At 48.6% G+C, this 17,810-nt stretch overlaps 1 protein-coding gene across 17 annotated transcripts in view; it reads left to right on the top strand.

Moving 5' to 3' along the window:
• The window catches only part of MYO9B (myosin IXB), an 84,969-nt gene that overhangs the window by 40,660 nt on the left and 26,499 nt on the right, over window positions 1-17,810 (top strand). For 12 of the 17 annotated variants that reach the window (XM_072947426.1, XM_072947424.1, XM_072947421.1 and 9 more), the window contains exons 4-14: window positions 5,303-5,365; window positions 5,848-5,947; window positions 6,213-6,313; window positions 8,329-8,458; window positions 10,752-10,841; window positions 12,153-12,269; window positions 12,536-12,670; window positions 14,035-14,156; window positions 15,994-16,135; window positions 16,457-16,661; window positions 17,338-17,419. In XM_072947426.1, the coding sequence (XP_072803527.1) occupies window positions 5,303-5,365; window positions 5,848-5,947; window positions 6,213-6,313; window positions 8,329-8,458; window positions 10,752-10,841; window positions 12,153-12,269; window positions 12,536-12,670; window positions 14,035-14,156; window positions 15,994-16,135; window positions 16,457-16,661; window positions 17,338-17,419 (1,287 nt within the window). The remainder of the gene's footprint in view (window positions 1-5,302; window positions 5,366-5,847; window positions 5,948-6,212; window positions 6,314-8,328; window positions 8,459-10,751; window positions 10,842-12,152; window positions 12,270-12,535; window positions 12,671-14,034; window positions 14,157-15,993; window positions 16,136-16,456; window positions 16,662-17,337; window positions 17,420-17,810) is intronic. The other 5 variants (XM_072947425.1, XM_072947422.1, XM_072947431.1 and 2 more) reach the window with 1 other exon arrangement.

Below are 17,810 nucleotides of genomic sequence, written 5' to 3'. Positions count from 1 at the left end.
GAGCCAGGCCTGAGCCAGCAGGGAGCTGGGTGCTTGAAATGCTGGCCTTCCAGGCACTTGTGAATTGTACAGGGAAGCAAGCATGATTTTAAGTCACTGATGTGAAAGTCTGAGCAGTGGGTAGTGGTGGGAGGCATAGGTGGGGGAGGGGTGGCACCATAACCAATCCTACCATCCCCGGATCGTCCTCTGGGGTGTCAAGCATGGGTCTAAGCTCCCACGGAGTAAGTACAATGAGCTGGAGGTCCTAGTGTGATGGGGTTTGCCAAGAACTGGCAAGGGCACACCAGTCTATTTCCTGGTCTTGATGTTTCTAGTTGAGTGGGTCTAGGGATGCCACAGAGAGTTGATATAGACTCTGACACTTGCCAGACATGCCCCTTTAGCCAAAAAGAGACATGGTGCTAGGTAGCAAAGTGAGGCAGTTTTTCAAGGAAGGAGTGGGTAGAATGGAGGGATGGAGGGTAGATTGATGGATGGATGTATTCATGGGTGGATGGATGGATAGTTGGATTCATTGATGGATGGATTGATGGATTGATGGATGGATGGAGAGATTCATGGATGGATGGATTCATGGGTGGATAAATGGATGGATGGATGATGGTTGATGGATGGATTCAAGGATGAATGGGTACAGGGGGTGGGAAGGGACTAGGATTTCAAAATGTAGAATAGATAAACAAGATTGTACTGTGTAGCACAGGGAAGTATATACAGGGTCTTGTGATGGCTCACAGCCAAAGAGAATGTGACAATGAATGTCTGTATGTTCATGTATAACTGAAAAGTTGTGCTCTACACTGGAATTTGGCACAACATTGTAAAATGACTATAACTCAATAAAAAACATTTATATATAAAAAAACAACAAAAGGATGGATGGGTACATTCACGGATGGTTTGATTTGATGGGAGATTTATGGTTGGACAAATGGATGGATGGGTGGATTCATGGATGGGTGGATGGATGGATGGATTCATGGATTCTTTGGTAGATGGTAGATTCATGAGAGGATGGGTGGGTAGATTGATGAATTTAGATAGATACATGGATGAATAATAGGTGGGTGAGTCTATACTTGGTAACTGGATTGTGAAGTTGGCTGCCTGGTGAAAGTTAAAACAGATCAACATTTTGTGCCAGAAATGTGAGTTCTTTAGGTGGTGGCACAGTTACTTCCAACTAAACATGTAGCATTGAAATTGTGTTCATTTGCACTCTGTGCAATGGTTATACTAATGAAGATGTCTGGCAGCTTTATACAATGAATTAATGTTACAAGGAATTACCTGTTTAAGTCATAAAGTCATTTCAGAATTCAGTTCTGTAGGATTTTTTTTCTTTAAAAAATGTATATTTTGAGCAGTTTCAATTAGTTAAAAAAATGTAGTTGTGATTTAATACTGCTTAATGTTTTGGTTTTTTTTTTTCAGTATGTAGAGGTCCTATGAGCCAATAAAACTATTTCAAAGTTGTGGGGAGAAAAGGCATTTTGGCGCAGTCCATTGCCTAGTTGCTCCAAGGCACCCTCCTTCCTCCACATTCTGGTATGAGGGTCTGCGGTGGCAGTGGGATTTGCAAAGGCCCCAGGTGATGGTCTGAGCAGCAGGGTGAGAAGCCCTAATATGGGGAGACCTGAGCAACAGGCCCCTGAAGGCTGCGAGAAGGCACTGGTGTTGCAGGAAGGGAGAGGTCCTCTGGGGGATTGATTTTAAAGTTTCCAGGTTTTTCGGTCCATCTAAACCTGATTGGTCCGTGTAGACCTGATGATCATTTGACTTGATGATGCACATTCAAGACATGAACAGGAATGTTGTTTTCCTGAATCCTTCAGCCTCTGGCTTCCTTCCTTTTTCCTGCTACCCAGGCTTGGACAGGCAGGGGTGTGGGAGAGAGACTCTTGATAACTGCTGCGTCTGCCCTTTAGCCTTCAGGGACACTTGGAAGCGGACAGTTCTCCCCATGGCCTCAGCGCCACCATGGGTCATCAGGTGGTGCCTTCCTGAGTCCTCCTGGGCCCAGAGCCACCCACCTGACCCCACCTGCCCCGCAGGTCTCAGCCTTTTCTCCACAAAGACCCTCTCTTCTTAATTTAAATGTATTTTTCTCCCGCAGGTCCATATTTTACACAGTGGTGTCTGCCACGTTGCAAAGCCTCTTGTCCAGCAGGCAATGCCCAGAGTATGTTACCAGGCAGACACACAAAAATAAACTGTTGCTATAATTCAGAAACAGGGACTCCTTTGGCAGGAGCAGAGACACCAAAAGGCTGCCTTTTGTTTCCCTGAGTCCCAGGCTGGCCCTGCAGACCTCAGGCCAGAAGCCAGAGCTTTTGCTACCAGCAGGCCCTGTTCCCCCCAGACACCTTTGCCTAGCTCTGTTCTTCACATGGTCTCTGTTTCATGTCCTATGGCTGCTGAAACAAGGTACCACAAACCAACTGGCTCCAAACAGTGGGAGCTTATTCCCCTACAGTTCTGAAGGCCAGAAGTCCAAGATCAAGGTATGGGCAGGGCTGCGCTCCCTCCAGAGGCTCCAGGGAAGGATCTCTCCTGGTCTCTTCCAGCTTCTGGTGGCCCCAGGCATCCTTGATTGTGGACACATCACCCAGTCTCTGCCTCTGTCTTCACATGGCCTTCTCCCCTGTGATCATCTCTTCTGTCTTTTAGGACATGTGTCCTTGGATTTAGGGCCTGTCTGGATCATGAAGGAGGTTCTCATCTCCAGATCCTTCACTTTATTGGATCTGCAAAGACCTTTTTTCACAGTCACAGTCATGGGTCCCAGGTGGACATTTCTGGGGGCCACCGTTCACCCCAGCTCACCAGCAGGACTGGCCCTCGGCTAAGTGTCTGGCCTGCCCTGTCTGCCTTGGCTCCCATCAGGCTCAGGACCAGAGGCTCCGGGTGGCTGGATCTCACAGACCAGCTTCTAAGAGTTGTATCGGTGGCCTTGGACTCAGGGAAGGAAGTCCTGCTTTGGCCCTTGACTCTGACCTGCCCACACTCCAAAGAGGAGGGTGCACTTCCCGTCCAGGGAGTGGCTGCAGCCAGCTCACCAGGAGTAGGCCTAGACTCGGTTCTGCTTTGGGACAGGTGACACTTCTCGCTGCCACTTTTCCGCCTAGGCCAAGGGTCAGGGGCAGTCCAGGCCTTTCCCCAGTTCCCCAATTTGCAAAGCTTCGTCTTCCTGTGGGCTCAGGGTTCAGTGCCAGGGAATTCCTGGCTCCCAGCAAGACCCCTGTAGGCTTCCAGAATGATCAGCAAAGGGAAAGGTCTGTGGCCGATCAAATGCCAGCTCAGTGCCCATGGGGTCGCTGTCCTTGCCCATGGGCCAACACAGCACAGGGAATCAGCTAGATTGAGACTGAAACATGAGTCTAGAACCAGATTCCACCTCCCTTCCCAGGAAAACAAACTGCTTATAACTCCAAGTTACTGGCTAGGGGAGGGAATGGAAGAAAATACGGGTTTCAAAGAGACAACACAGGCTGAACCCTTGGGAACCCCTGCATGCAGGTTGTGTGTGCAGGAATCTGAGAAGGCTGCAGACAGAAGACTGCCTTCCTAGAGAGAGAGGCAGGCAGCATCCAGCAAGCCCTGGACCAGGAGCCGACCCTACCACCCGCAGGCACCGGCTACCCCTTCTGTATAATAGGATGGGTTCGGATGAGGGTGGCCTGCAGACCCGTACATCTCACATCCTTGGTGATAGTGGGTCCCCGCCAGGCAACCTTCCCTCTGTGGGGCAGCATCCATATATGGGAACCGTCGTGCCCATCCCAGGGGGCATTTAAATCCATGGCATTAAATTAAAGCTGTGCCCAGAGACTCATAGATCTCCAAGGAATGTGTGATGTCTCTGTTAGCATGGAGGGTGTAGCTGCCCAGGTGCCTTGTCCCTGGCCCAGCCCCCACACAGCCTCATGGACTCATTTCCGTCAGCCGTCAATCAACTGATGAGTGAATAAACAAAATGTGGTGTGTCTATATGTGTAGAATATTATTCAGCCATAAAAAAGAATGAAGGTCTGATACATGCTACAAGGCAGCTGAATCTTAGCATTGGGCTGAGTGAAAGAAGGCAGATACAATATCCATTTGACCCATGAACAACACGGGAGTTAGTTGAAAGTCCAAGTATAACTTATAGTCAGCCCCGTGTATCTGTGGTTCCTCCACATCCACAGTTCCTACATATCTGTGGTTCCACATCCGTGGATTCAACCAACCTCAGATCACGTAGGAAAAAAATCCAAAGGGGGTATAGCTCAGTGGTAGAGCACATACTTGGCATGCACAAGGTCCTGGGTTCAATCCCCAGTACCTCCATTTAAACAAATAAGTAAAAACCTAATTACTGCCACCCCCCTAGAAAAAAGAAAACTAAAAAAAAAAGATCTGAATATAAGTAGACCCACAGTTCAAATCCACATTGTTCAAGGGTCAGCTGTACGTACTAAGTGATTCTTTTTTATTATTTTTTTTAATTCTAGAAAATCCAATCTAATCTTTAGTGGGGTTGGTCAGTGGCTGTTTCGGGGTGGGTGGCAGGGAGGCAAAGGGCCCAAGGAGACTTTTCGGGCTGATGGATGTGTTTGCTATCTTGTTCATGGTGGTGGATCACAGGTGTTTGCATGTGTCACGAATCATCCAGTCACACATTTTAAGTTTATTGTACATCGATTATACCTAATGAAGCCGTTATTGAAAATTGCATAGATTCTAAAGGACACCATCAAAACTTACCTCGTTTTGCACTTTTGAGCACGCACAGTGTATTGTATATCAATAATTAACAAAGCTATTCTAAAAAGAATAGAAAAGTGAATCCAGTATCTTACATTTAGATTTTTAATTGGAGAAACATTTAATCACCAGAGACGCAGTGGGAGCAGGGTTGGACCCTCCGGTGTTACTTGTGAACACGTGGGTACAAGTGCTTCAGTTCCCACCGCCTTGGAGGGTGGGGGCGGGGTCCTACATGATGCCAGGTTGGGCTTCCATACAGCCATCAGCCCGAATCTGATCCGGGGAGCAGAAACGGCCAACCCAGGTTCCTTATTTTATAGATGGTAGTAGCAGGGCAAGGCACCTTTAGGGTGACTGCTTTTCCCTTTAGGGTGAGATGATACTTACAACACTTAAGGTGATTGCCTTTAGGTACCTGTGTTTACCTCGAGTCCAAGGAAGTTAATCCACAGCTGGCTTCACCACAGTTAACAAATCACTCCTCTTCTCCAAGGAAACAGTATTAATTTGTTAATTAATTTGTTCTTCTTTGTCCTCTTAATGACAGAGCTGTTGTTGAAAAATACCTGCTTGAAAAGTCTCGCCTGGTCTCTCAGGAGAAGGATGAGAGGTAGGAGGAGATTTCCTTGGTGAGCCACCACATCTGCCTCCTTCCCAACACAGGGAAGAAGCAGATGTCCCGAGGTTGCAGAAACCTGCTGGAGGCCAGGGCAGATCTCCTAGGAGCATGAGCTTTGCCACCTTCTCATGCTTATTTTTGTGCCTGCCCAAGGCTTTTTACCTGGAGTAGGTGCTCAGATGTCTGCCAAAAGGTGGGTAAATTAGAAGCATCTCTGCTCCACCAGTGAGCGAGACAGGCCCACCCCTTGAGGCATCTACTCACTGGAGAAACTCATGGCTTGGGTTTTGGTTTTTGTTTTGTTTTGTTTTGTTTTGACATAATAAGAATCAACTTACTGTCTCAAATTTGTACATACTCGAGGTGCTTTTTCCTCCCTGGTGTGATCTCCAAAGCAATATTAGTAGCGGTTTGAAGAGTAGCTGTTGCTCGGCCTCCAAAAACAACTTTTTTCTCCTAATTTTGACCTACAGGAACTACCACGTGTTTTATTATTTGTTACTTGGCGTCAGCGAGGAAGAGCGTCAGGAATTTCAGCTCAAGCAGCCTGAAGATTATTTCTACCTCAACCAGGTAAACAGCCCCGAGCCCCGGCCACAAACACAGCCTCTGTTCCCCACAGGCTGTTTACGCACTGCCGGGAGGTCAGAGGCCATCCGCCTTGGCCCTCTCCGGCCCCCAAACCGGCTCCAAGGAGGCCCAGAGTGGGGCAGCATAAAGGAGCCCATTCATTCCCCGTGTCCTGGGCCCTGCTCTATCGGTTCCAGCCAAAATCATTCCCGCACGCCACCCTCACCAGCCCTGAAATACCCAGAGCGCTGCTGACGTTGTTTTTCAGCATAACTTGAAGATCGAAGATGGGGAGGACCTGAAGCACGACTTTGAAAGACTCAAGCAGGCCATGGAGATGGTGGGCTTCCTCCCTGCCACCAAGAAGCAGTAAGTGGTGGGCCCAGCTGTCCGTGCCCCCTCCTGCATGGGCGCCCCCGGGCTTACCAGTCACTCTGAGATCTGACCCACACCCTCCTTGAGGCCTCACCAAGGAGAGTAGTCCAGTGACAGTGAGCACACGGAAGGGGGCTCTTGTCATTAGCCATAGGGAAATGCTAATTAAAACTGCAGGCCTTCTGGGGCAGGAAGGCGTAGCTCAGCGGCAGAGTGTGTGTTTAGCGTGCACGAGGCCCTGAATTCAATCCCCAGTACCTCTGTTAAAAAATTAATATAAATAACCAAACCTAATTACCTCCCCCCCAAAATAAAATATGATCTCAACATTATGTTTGGGGGGTAGGGTATAGCTCAGTGGTAGTGTGCTTAGCATGCACGAAGACCTGGGTTCAATCCCTAGTACCTCCATTAAATAAACAAACAAATAGACAAACCTGATTACCTCCCCCTGTCATAAATAAATACATTAAAAAAAAAAAACCTCACAGGGCTTTTGCCCAGCAATGTGGATGTACTTCACACCACTGAGCCATACACTTAAAAACGGTCAAGAAGGCAAATTTTACATGATGTGTATTCTACCACAATTAAATATTTTTTCAATTCTTTGAAACCACACAGGGTATTCTCCACACCTGCCCAGACGTCTAGGATACCCATAGGGAACACCACCCAGCACGCTGCTGGGAGGGCACGAATGGGGCCAACCACTGCAGAAAACTGTCGGCGGTTTCCCCTGCAGATGTGTGACAACCAAAAGCATACGTTTGCTCACCCAGAGACACACGCACGCAGCAGCCTCATTTTATAACAGCCCCCAGCCCGGGAAACCCCCCGCAAATGCCCACCCAAAGAAGATTAAATGAATAAACACATTGCGATATATCCACACAGGGGTCGGCAAACTCTTTAGAGAGGGGCAGATAATACATATTTTCAGCTTCGAGGGCAAAGCAGTCTCTGTTACCTGTTCTTTCTGCTTGGTTTTGTTTCTTAATGACCCTTTAAAAACTTAAGAACCAGGGGAGATTATAGCTCAGTGGTAGAGCACACATTTAGCGTGCATGAGGTCCAGGGTTCAATCCCCAGTACCTCCACTAAAAATAAAGAAATAAATAAGTAAACCCAATTTTGGGGGGAACCCCCCAAAAAATTCAAAAAAATAAAAAGAACCGTTCTCAGCTCAGAGGCTGTGCAAAAACAGACCCCAGTTTGCTGACCCCTGGACTACTCCATGCACAGCAGTGGTTCTCACCCACTGGGGGCCCAGTTCTGCTCGCAGGAGCCACTTGGCCTTGTCTAGAGACATTCTGAGTGTCACACTGCACAGGGGCCGGGTGTCAGCAGTGCCGAGGCTGAGAAGTGCTGGTCAGCAGCATTAAGAATGAACAATGCTATGAAAAACATGGAAATTATTTTCTAACCGGATTGTGCCCTAGAAGTAAATTTGAGCTTATTATTTAAAAGAAAAGAAAAAAAAGAACAAACGATGCTTCATGCAGTGACATGCATGGCATCTCCACCTTACACTTTTTCAGTGACAGGCCAGGTACAAGTACATGTGATTTCATAGACGTCAAGTTCACAGACGATGCTAGATGCCAGGACTGCAGGTTCTTCTCCGGGGGCCAGTTAGGGTGGTTCCAGGGCCTAGAATGTTCTGTTCCCTGGTCTGAGTGCTAGTTACAGGTCTGTACATTTTGTGACATTTCATCAAACTACACTTGGGAAATTGTGTACTTTATTTTGTGTGCATGTTACGCCTCCATAAAAAAAAAATTTAAGCCCCCACCAACTCCATCACCACCATTACTGCCAAAAACAATAGAGATATATGCACCCAAAGTCCCATTCCATAGAGTCCCTCACAGAGGACTGAACGTTTTTCAGACCTGGCTTTACGAATTTAGCCCAGTTCACGGGAAGCTTCAGCCCAGTTCCCTGGAAGCCTCTGTGATCTTACGCTTGGGGAATCTGCCCCAACCTAGGCTCCTCTTCCCCCACAGGATTTTTTCCATCCTCTCGGCCATCCTGTATCTGGGCAACGTCACTTACAAGAAGAGAGCCACGGGCCGAGACGAAGGCCTGGAGGTTGGGCCCCCCGAGGTGCTGGACACGCTGTCGCAGCTCCTGAAGGTACTGCTCCCTGTCCCCAGCCACGGTGGCCGCCGAGACCCAGAACTTCCTGCAATGGCTGCACTTCTGTAAAGTGAGGCCTGTCTGCCTTCTCTGCAGTGTCCCTTCCTCATTTCTTTCTTTCTTTCTTTCTTTCTTTTTTTTTTTTTTTTTGGTACACATTGTTCACACCTATATTTCAAGTTTGGAAATGCATGTTTGCAAGCAGCAAAAGAAATACAAAAGTATTCATAAAGGAGAGGGGAGTGTATAGCTCAGTGGTAGAGTGCATGCTTAGCATGCACAAGGTCCTGGGTTCAATCCCTGGTACTTCTATTAAGATAATAATAATAATAATAATAATAATAATAATAATAATAATAATAATAATAAAACAGTAACAATAACAATAATACCTAATTACCTCCCCCAAAAAATTTTTTAAAAATTTTTTAAGTATTCATAAAGAATGCATAATCTCTGAAAATGATGAAAACATCCCAGCTGTCTATCATAGTTGCTTCCATGTAGTGAGAGATCTTTTTAAATGGAAGTGTAACTGATATACAACATTTGTTTAGTTTCAGCTGTACAGTATAATGATTTGGTAGTTGTATACGTTGCAAAATGATCATTACAATAAGTCTAGTTAACATTTGTCACCATACATAGCTACAGAATTGTTTTCTCTTGTGATGAGGACTTTTAAGATCTATTCTCTTAGTGGTTTTCAATTATGCAATACCGTCTTATTAATGATCCTCACCGCGCAGTGCACTGCATCCCCATGACTTATGTTGTAACTGGAAGTTTATGCCTCTTGACCCCTTCACACATTTTGCTCACCCACTACCTCTGGCAACTACTAATCTGTTCTCTGTACTGATGAGCTTAGGGGGGTTGGGGTTTTTTGTTTTTTAAGATTCCACATGTAAGTGAGATCATACAGTATTTGTCTTCCTCTGTCTGACTCATTTCACTTAGCGTAGCAGCTTCAACATCCACCCTGTCCTCATTTCTGAAGGACTCCCTTCTGGGAAGGGCCACTTCCTACCTCAGCCCCTCACTTGAAAGGCTCTTTAGTATCATCGTTTATATATATTATATATAACTGAACTGGTTTACTGTATACCTGAGATTAACACAATATTGTAAATTTACTGTACTTTAATTTTTAAAAAATCATTTGATTTATGAGGTCATTTTCTCATTGGACCATCCATCCATCCATCCTCTTATCCACTGGTCCTCAACCCTGGAAGCATAGGGCCATGTCTGGAATCTTTTTGGGCTGGGGTACTACTGTCATCTGGCGGATGGAGGCCAGGAACGCTGTTTGACATGATGTAATGCACAGGACAGTCGCCCACAGCAAAGACTGACCTATTCCCAAATGCCTGTGGTGCCAGGGCTGTTTTCTAAGCATGCATGCCATCTGTGGCTCTTTAAGAAGGTGTGCCTGGCTGGGGAGGGTATAGCTTAGTGGTAGAGTACCTCTATTAAATAAACAACCAAACAAACCAACCAAATCCTCCCCCCCCCCCGCAATGGTGTGCCTGCATGTAGAAGCCCCAGCTTCTGTCGTATTCCTGTGGGTGAGTGAGCATGTCTGCCGGCAGATTGGGACAGCCCTCCCCTTCACATCCACCCCGTCTCTTAACTGCCACCCACTCATGGACAGGGTTTGGCAGTCAGGGAGCGCTCAGCCCCTCGCTCAGCCCCCACACCCACGGCAGGAACCCGCCACCAACAACAACAGCTGTAAACGCAGGTCGCCAGGCAGCACCTGAGCCCAAGGCCTGCAGTGACACCCAGGCCCGTGCGGCCACACTCTCAGGGCCGTTGAGCAAACCTGTGGGTGTGATCATTCTGCGACACGCTGAGCGCAGCACACACTGTGGGCTGGCAGCCCTGAGGGTGAACTCTGGGCCCCCTTCCCGCCCTGGCTGCTGGGGTCCTTCTCCCACCCTCCTCAGGCTTTGCCTCAGTGGCAGAAGGATCCAATCAACAAGCTCTCCAACCCCTCTCCCCTTCGCTTTTTAAAACCTTTTTTTATTTTTTTTTAATTGAAGTATTGTTGGTTTACAACATTGTGTTAGTTTCAGGTGTACAGCACAGTGATTCAGTTACATATATATTCTTTTTCAGATTCTTTTCATTATTATAAGTTACTACAAGATATTGAATATAGTTCCCTGTGCTATACAGTAGGACCTTGTTGTTTATCTGTTTTGTATATATAGTGTGTATCTGTTAACCCCAGATCTCCTAATTTATCTCTCCTCGCCTCTCTTTCTCCTTGACCTTGAAACAGGTGAAGCGAGAAATCTTGGTGGAAGTTCTGACCAAAAGAAAAACAGTGACCTCCAATGACAAGCTCATCCTTCCCTATAGTCTCAGTGAGGTGAGCACTGCTCTGGGCTCTCGTCGGGTGCCAGCCCCCCAAAGTATGAGTGCAGGACGAAGGGGTGGTCCTCCAGGAACAGCTAGTATGGGTGGTCTTTTGCCTGCCCCTAAAGTGATGGAGGAGAACCCTGCAGCCACCTATGGTTCTCATGTAAGGTCAGGTGGGGTACAAACCAGCTCAGACAGCTCGAGGGCCAGAGCTAGGGCCATGTATGTTGGTCTCTGTGTTTCTAGCTGCTTGGTGGGCACGCGGGGCCAGACCTGGCCCACCACTTGCTTCTGTCAATAAAGCTTTATTGGCACATGGCCACACCCATTCATTGACACGCTGCTCTCCTGCCGCAGCGACAGAGCTGAGTAGTTCAACACAGGCTGACTGGCCCTTGCCAGAAAAAGTTTGTCAACCCCAGGGCTTGAGTATGACCTTTACAAGAATCACGTGGGCCCCTCAGTCTTGATAAGGTGCCTCTCTATGGCCTTTGCCCCAGCCTGGATGTTTTCTCTGAGGCGAGTTTTTTTGCCTTTTTACACCTCAAGAGCAATGTGACTTTGCAGCGTGGAGAGCAGCAGGAAAGTACCTAGCCACGGGGGTGGGGAGGTTTTTAGCTGATGGTGGAAGCTGCTTGGGCAGGCGGAGCTCGAGTGGGCAAAGGCACCCAGCCATGGGACAAGAAAGTGGCTGCAGGTCACCTGAGACCGCAGCACAGCTGCCCCCCAGAGGTGTTGAGCTGAATGGAAAAACTTTAGGCGCTGGGGCTACGCCCCTCCTGACCCCATTTCCTCAAAACCAGAGGGACTTGTTCTAGATCTTGATAGCAGCCGAAGAAGTCTTGTCACAACTTAGATCTGAGAACATACAAAAAAGGAATTTCTTATGTGTAAATTTGACCTCAAACAAGCCTTTTTAAAAAAATTGTAAAAGCCATCACTGCTTTTAGGCCCCCAGAGGCGGCCTCATGGGCCTCCCAGAACTGCAGGGGGCCTGGCTTTGAACCTAGCTCAGCCTCATGGTTAGTTCTCCCATGGCGCCTTCCCTGAGCTGGCGTTCCCACCCCAGCTCCGAGGAGGGAGAGAGACTTAGGAGTTCCAAGGAGAGAGAAAGACTTGGCCAAACCACAGGCTGCTGGGTCAGGGCTTCACACTTCACGCGTGAGTGTGCAAGGGCGTCCAAGCTGACGGGATGGCATGTAAAGTGAGAGGGGGTGCACTGGATGAGCTGAGTGTGGAAAGTCACCACCTGCATCTCCCAACGTGTGCAGACCTTGGGGCCCTCTCAGCCAAGGTGTGACTCCCCCTCTGTGCCCCACAGGCCATCACCGCCCGTGACTCCATGGCCAAGTCACTGTACAGCGCCCTATTCGACTGGATCGTGCTACGGATCAACCACGCCCTCCTTAACAAGAAGGACATGGAAGAGTCCGTCTCAGTGAGTGCCACACACCCTCCTCCGGAGACCGGTGACATCGGGAGCCGAGGTGGCCACACTCAGCGTCATCGGGCGAGAGGCAGATTCCTCCCAGGGAACGGGATGGGATGCAATTCTTGGGGCCCAGCTCAGAATGAGAACACAGGGCTCCTTGTTTCGTATTATGGGGTCCTAGGCAGCAACAGCAGAGCAGGCCCTCACCACCAAACAGATTGCTCCCACAGGAGGATCTACCAGTAATAACCACTTCCTCCGCCTCCCCCCAGTGCTTGTCCATCGGGGTCCTCGACATCTTTGGGTTTGAAGACTTCGAGAGGAACAGTTTTGAGCAATTCTGCATCAACTACGCCAACGAGCAGCTCCAGTATTACTTCAACCAGCACATTTTTAAACTGGAGCAGGTAAGGAAATACCAGCTCCTGGGCCATCCAGCCCAAGGAGGAGCGGAAAGAGCCAGAACTGGGATCTCCCTTGGGGCCTGGTTTGTCAGCAAAACTGCCCCAGAATTTTTCTCTGCAAAAAAGGGAGAGTCCGGGAAAAATTCTGCTCCCTTCCCCAACCCCCCAGCCCAGGATGAGGCAAATGTCAGGGATATTTGGGGCCGATTTTGTACCTTTTCTCTGCTCAAATGTGAAAGTCCTTTCAGTGGAGAGAAACTGAGTTGCGCTGTAAGGATTTGCTTTGATCAGCGAAATAATAGCCTTTCTTACATGTCTTTTCACTGCTAAATAGCCAGCTGTCTTTACCCAAATATCATCCTCCACATGATTGATTCCAACACGGAAAGAAAACTGATTGATTTATATAGATAGTTGGCTAATTTTACTATCACTCCTTCTGGCCAAAACTCAACGTTTCTCACTTGAAATATGGCTGGTCCAAATGGAGTTGTGCAAGAAGAGCAAAATACACAGTGTATTGCAAAGACGTAGTGTGGGATTCAGAGTGGGAGGAGAATGTAAAATGCCTCATCGATAATTTTTTATATCAGTTACATGTTGACGTAATCATACACCTTTGATGTGTTGGATTAAGTTAAGTCTGTTGTTAAACATTAGCCTCACCTGTTTCTTTTTACATTTTTTAATGTGGGTGTTAGAAAATTTGAAGTGATACAGGGCACTCACATTATACGACTATTGGACGTTGTGATTCCAGAGCAGGGCAGGTGAAAGGTACCGGCACGTGGCCATGCCCATTTGTTCGCGTAGCCTCTGTGGCCACTCTCTGGCTACAACAACAAAGCCGAGTAATCATTGCAGACACCCCCGAGCTCGTGAAGCCTAATATATTTACCGTCTGGCCCTTTACAAAGGAAGTTTGCCGACCCCTGAGTGATTTTAAGTGGAATTCTAAGCACTTTGCTGTGATAGATCTTAGAAAATGTATGTTCTATTTCCTGTAGCTAATTGTTAATTTATCTAATAATTTTACATATTAATGTATTCCTATTGGCATTTTAATATGCGTTCTGTTATTCACACATATTTATATGCTTATTAACTTATTAAATATATTTAACATATATTAAATACATTTTATTTTTTACATTAAATGTATTTAATATATATTAACTATATGTCATATTATAGTTAATATATATTAATTTAATATGTAAATAACTACATTAAATATAAATGTTATGTTTTACATAAACATGTGCGTGCATACGTAAATACACTTTGTTTACATACGGCGTGTGCTCGGTCAGTATTAATGTGTCCGTGAACTGATGAACTAACCGGATGCCCCTCGGACCCCACAGGAGGAGTACCAGAGCGAAGGGATCTCGTGGCACAACATTGACTACACAGACAACGTTGGCTGCATCCATCTGATCAGCAAGAAGCCCACCGGCCTCTTCTATCTGCTGGACGAAGAGAGCAAGTAAGTATCCACCGCCCCGTGTGTCCGCAGATCTGGGCACTCAGTCCTGTTCCACAACCCCAGAGCCTCACCCCGAGTCCACACCATCCTGAGAACGGCTGAGTTGCTCAGACTCACGTGGCCAGAAATCGTGATCTCACGTTTGCAGAATATTTCACCACAGAAATATTAACGCTCTCAATCACTGTGAACTCAGAAACACACCCACCCGGGAGTTCTCGGGGGAAGATTGTGGGACCTGAATCTAGACACTGAGCACAGGGTCGGTGCCTCCTTGCAAAGGGCAATGCATAGAATCAGGGGCCTAGATGCCAGACTCTCCCCTGAGGACACGATGAAGCCTGGACAGGGTATCTTTAAGGTGCTTCATGCTCAGTCACCCAGCCGGAGTTCCTAAAATCACAGACACTAAAATTCACTTGCTGAACTTCCTTCCTGTAGCTGCTGTAGAAAATGGCCACAGAGCAGACAGCCTAAAACAACAGATTTATTCTCTGGCAGTTCTGGAGACTGGAAGTCCAGAATCAGTAGTGATGGGCCAAAGTCAAGATGTGAGCAGGGCCATGCTCCCTCCCAAGGCTCTAGGGGAGGATCCTTCTTTGCATCTTCCAGCCTCCGGGGCTCCAGGTGTTCTTGGCTTGTGGCCGCATCACTCTAGTCTCTGCCTTACTAGCCACAGCACCTTCTCTCCATCTCATCTCCTCTTATAGAGACTCCAGTGGTATTGAATTACTGCCCACCCTAATGACCTCATCTTAAGTTGATTATATCTGCAAAGACCTGTTTTGCAACAGGGTCACATACACAGGTTCTGAGGGGTCAGGACGAGGACATCTTTTTATCAACAACCTTATCAGGCCCCTCAGGGCTGGGGTAAATCAGGCTCACCTCCTGCCTCAGACCAAGTCCCACCTGGGACAGGAGAGACACATCCATTCTAGGCCGGGATCTGGGGAGAGAATGTTCAGCTTGGGGTCAAGGTGCTAGAATGGGCTGAGTCGTCACTCCCAGGAAATTCCCAGAGACAAATCTGGGGAAGGCATGTGAGGCAGGGCCCAGCTGAGCAGGGTCAGATCTGTCTTTGTTTAAAATCTTGCTATTTCAGTCCATCATGGATTTTTTTTGTTTGTATGTGTGCATTGAATGGGATTTCCTAAAATAGTATGTTGAAATGTTATTTATTTCCACAACTGAGTGAACGGGTGTCTCACTCTCCACACCCTGGCCCTGGAAAAGATGTGCCTCATAGCTTAAGAATCTCCCCCATGCCCCCCATGAAGTCATGAAGCTGGGCATCAGGGATTTGGAGGCACATTCTGCTGCCCGTGTTTGTGGTGAGGCCAGGCACAGGCAGGGCATTACCAAAGCCAACAGTGGCATTTTCTTCCTGGGAGGCTGAAATAGCCAGGTACAACGGCTCCCTTATTCTGCCCCTGGCCCCTCCTTCTAACAAGGGAGCACAGGCAAGACCCACTCTTAAGCATCCAGGTACAGACCCATCTGCAACCAGAAGTCACCCAGGCCCGGGATAATTCCAGGAGCTGCACCATGGTGGGCCCAGGTCGCAGTCTTGCCTGGAACCGAACATTCTTGTGGGCCACCCAGCCTGGGCACTGGGCTGCTCTACCTGTTCCAAGTTTGCTCCGCAGCCCTGAGTGCACCCCTTTGCCCTGGGCCTCTGCAAACCAAGCAGAGGTTCCCCACCCTCGGCCACGTGCTCAACCCAGAGCAGCTTGGGCACCTGCCTACCTCATCTGCGGCGGGTCCGCAACCTGGATTGCAGAGCAGATGCCCAGCTGCTGTCCCTGCCATTAAAGGTCTCAAATCTTCTTCCCAGCTTTCCCCACGCCACAAGCCAGACCCTGCTGGCCAAGTTCAAACAGCAGCACGAGGACAACAGGTACTTCCTCGGCACGCCCGTCATGGAGCCGGCGTTCATCATCCAGCACTTCGCAGGGAAGGTGAAATATCAGATCAAGGTAGGCATCTGTCTGTCTCCATCGTCAGTCAAGTCACGCTCTGTCTGGGAGGCGGGAAGGGGACCATGTGGGTGCCCTGGGGGCCCCTTCCCTCTGGCACTTGCTCCGTCCCTCTTCTTGATCGGTTTTGCTGGCCGAGGTTCCAGGGCGCTCAGACCCAGCGTCAAACCTCGGGCTCTACTGTCTAGGGCCTCACAGGCAGGAACCGCCTCTCTCTCGTTGAGATGGGCCCCGCCCCACTGCCAGCCCTTCTTCCCGTGTTGGCCCCCAGGGCCTCGGCCAGCACTGGCAAATGACTACCCGCCTCCGTTCCCCCTCCAGGACTTCCGGGAGAAGAACATGGACTACATGCGGCCGGACATCGTGGCCCTCCTGCGGGGCAGCGACAGCTCCTACGTGCGGGAGCTCATCGGCATGGACCCAGTAGCCGTGTTCCGCTGGGCGGTGCTCCGGGCCGCCATCCAGGCCATGGCCGTGCTCCGGGAGGCTGGGCGCCTTCGGGCTGAGAGGGCCGAGAAGGCTGCAGGTAGGAGGGGTCCCCACTCATGTCACTGTCGAGAGGGGGACGCTCATAGTCCTTTTTTTTTTTTTTTGTCTTTTTTTTTGGTAGTGAAGGTATTAGGGATTGAATGCAGGACCCCAAGCATGCTAAGCACATGCTCTACGACTGAGCTATACCCCCAACCCCTGCTCATAGTCCATTTTAAAGTGTAAATTTTCGTGGCATTTACCATGTTCCCAACGTTGTACTACTAGCACCTCTATCTAGCTCCCAAATTCTTTTCTCATGCCAAAGGGAAATTCTGTAGCAGGGTGTATAATTTAACCTCCTTGTCATCACAGGGCAGCAAGATGTATCATAATTTTTCTGTAAGGACCCAGAAGGGCTGAGTGCTGTCTCGGGGTGACTCAGCTCCAGATACCAGCCACAGCCAGCGTTCCGTTTTAGGAAAGGTGTTGATTAAAAGGAAGACCAAAAGGTTAAAGCCTTTCTGAGTAGAAAATAGATGTGGTACTGTTTTGGGGGGAAATGGAATGCTTCTTGGTTCCCTGTTCTGCCCAGGTTTAAGTGTCAGGCTTTTTTTTTTTTTTTTAGCGGATTTAAGTCAGGATCACAGTCTCCATGGAAAAGTTCCAAAGCCCTTCAGGCCCCAGGTGACCCCCCACCCACCCAACAAACTCCATACACTCTGTGTCCCCAGCAGGTCTGGGCAGCTCTGGTCCCCGAAGTCACCTGGGAGAGCTGCACAGAGGAGCCAGCACCCCGTCAGAAAAACTGTACCGGTGAGCGAGCCCTTGATTTGTCCCATCCTTGGCCGGTAGACAGCAGCATTGTTTAAAACAGCGCCAGAAACCTGACAGTCTAAAACGCAGGTCGAGGTTGACCTGAATAAGGAACCCACAGGCCACTTGAACCAGAAAGACCCAGAAGTAGTGGCATCTGGTTGCTACGTTTCTGCGCACAGAGGCAGGCCTCGTGCATCATCTGCTCTGGGGAGGTGTGGGCAGCTCAAGTTACAAAGGATCCTTTTCATGGCTGGTCATGACCGTTGGCGGCTGGGGCCAAAGGGCTGTGGTCTCTTATATTAAGAGTATTTCCTCCCTTAGCCTGACTGGGGTGTCCTGAAAGCAGATTTGCTAAGTTACTTCACTGTCAGTCAGAAACACAGACTCA

This window comes from Vicugna pacos, chromosome 22 (genome assembly GCF_048564905.1).
Source record: "Vicugna pacos chromosome 22, VicPac4, whole genome shotgun sequence".
NCBI lineage: Eukaryota > Metazoa > Chordata > Mammalia > Artiodactyla > Camelidae > Vicugna > Vicugna pacos.
The sequence above is the reverse complement of the archived record's forward strand: the minus strand, read 5'-3'. Positions and strand labels throughout refer to the sequence as shown.